The sequence below is a fragment of the Plasmodium reichenowi genome, assembly GCF_001601855.1.
Source record: "Plasmodium reichenowi strain SY57 chromosome Unknown, whole genome shotgun sequence".
NCBI classification, from domain to species: domain Eukaryota; phylum Apicomplexa; class Aconoidasida; order Haemosporida; family Plasmodiidae; genus Plasmodium; species Plasmodium reichenowi.
Genome location: NW_017962258.1, coordinates 1 through 407, shown reverse-complemented (window position 1 = coordinate 407; position 407 = coordinate 1). Strand labels below are relative to the sequence as shown.

The 407-nt window shown below is 20.6% G+C and overlaps 1 protein-coding gene across 1 annotated transcript; it reads right to left on the bottom strand.

Annotated features, from left to right (window-relative positions):
* Positions 1–125: 125 nt before the first annotated feature.
* On the bottom strand, positions 126–284 carry PRSY57_0008600A (V-type proton ATPase 16 kDa proteolipid subunit, putative; the record flags this gene model as incomplete). The annotated part of the gene is made up of 1 exon (XM_020114175.1): positions 126–284. A coding segment is annotated over one exon (159 nt), but the record flags the coding sequence as incomplete, so codon positions are not given.
* Positions 285–407: the final 123 nt, after the last annotated feature.

Here is a 407-nt window from a genome sequence, read left to right as displayed (position 1 = left end):
AAAAAAAAAAAAAAAAAATTAAACATAATATATATATATATATATATATATATTTATATTTATATTTATATTTATATTTATATTTATTTATATGTGTATATATGTCTATTAAAAGATTTTCTTACTTTTTCCATATATCAAAATGGACATAATAATTCCATAAATACCAAGAACACCAGCCATAACCACAGGTAAAATGGATTTCATAATTAAATCTGGTCTCATTACTCCGACACTACATACACCTACACCACTCTTAGCAGTACCAAAGGCAGCTCCTAAATCTATAATTAAAAAAATATATATATATATATATATATATATATATATAAATATGTTTACATGAGACAAATTATTTGGAACTTTATAGATATAGGCAAGAACAAAAATTCAACATTTACACAAAA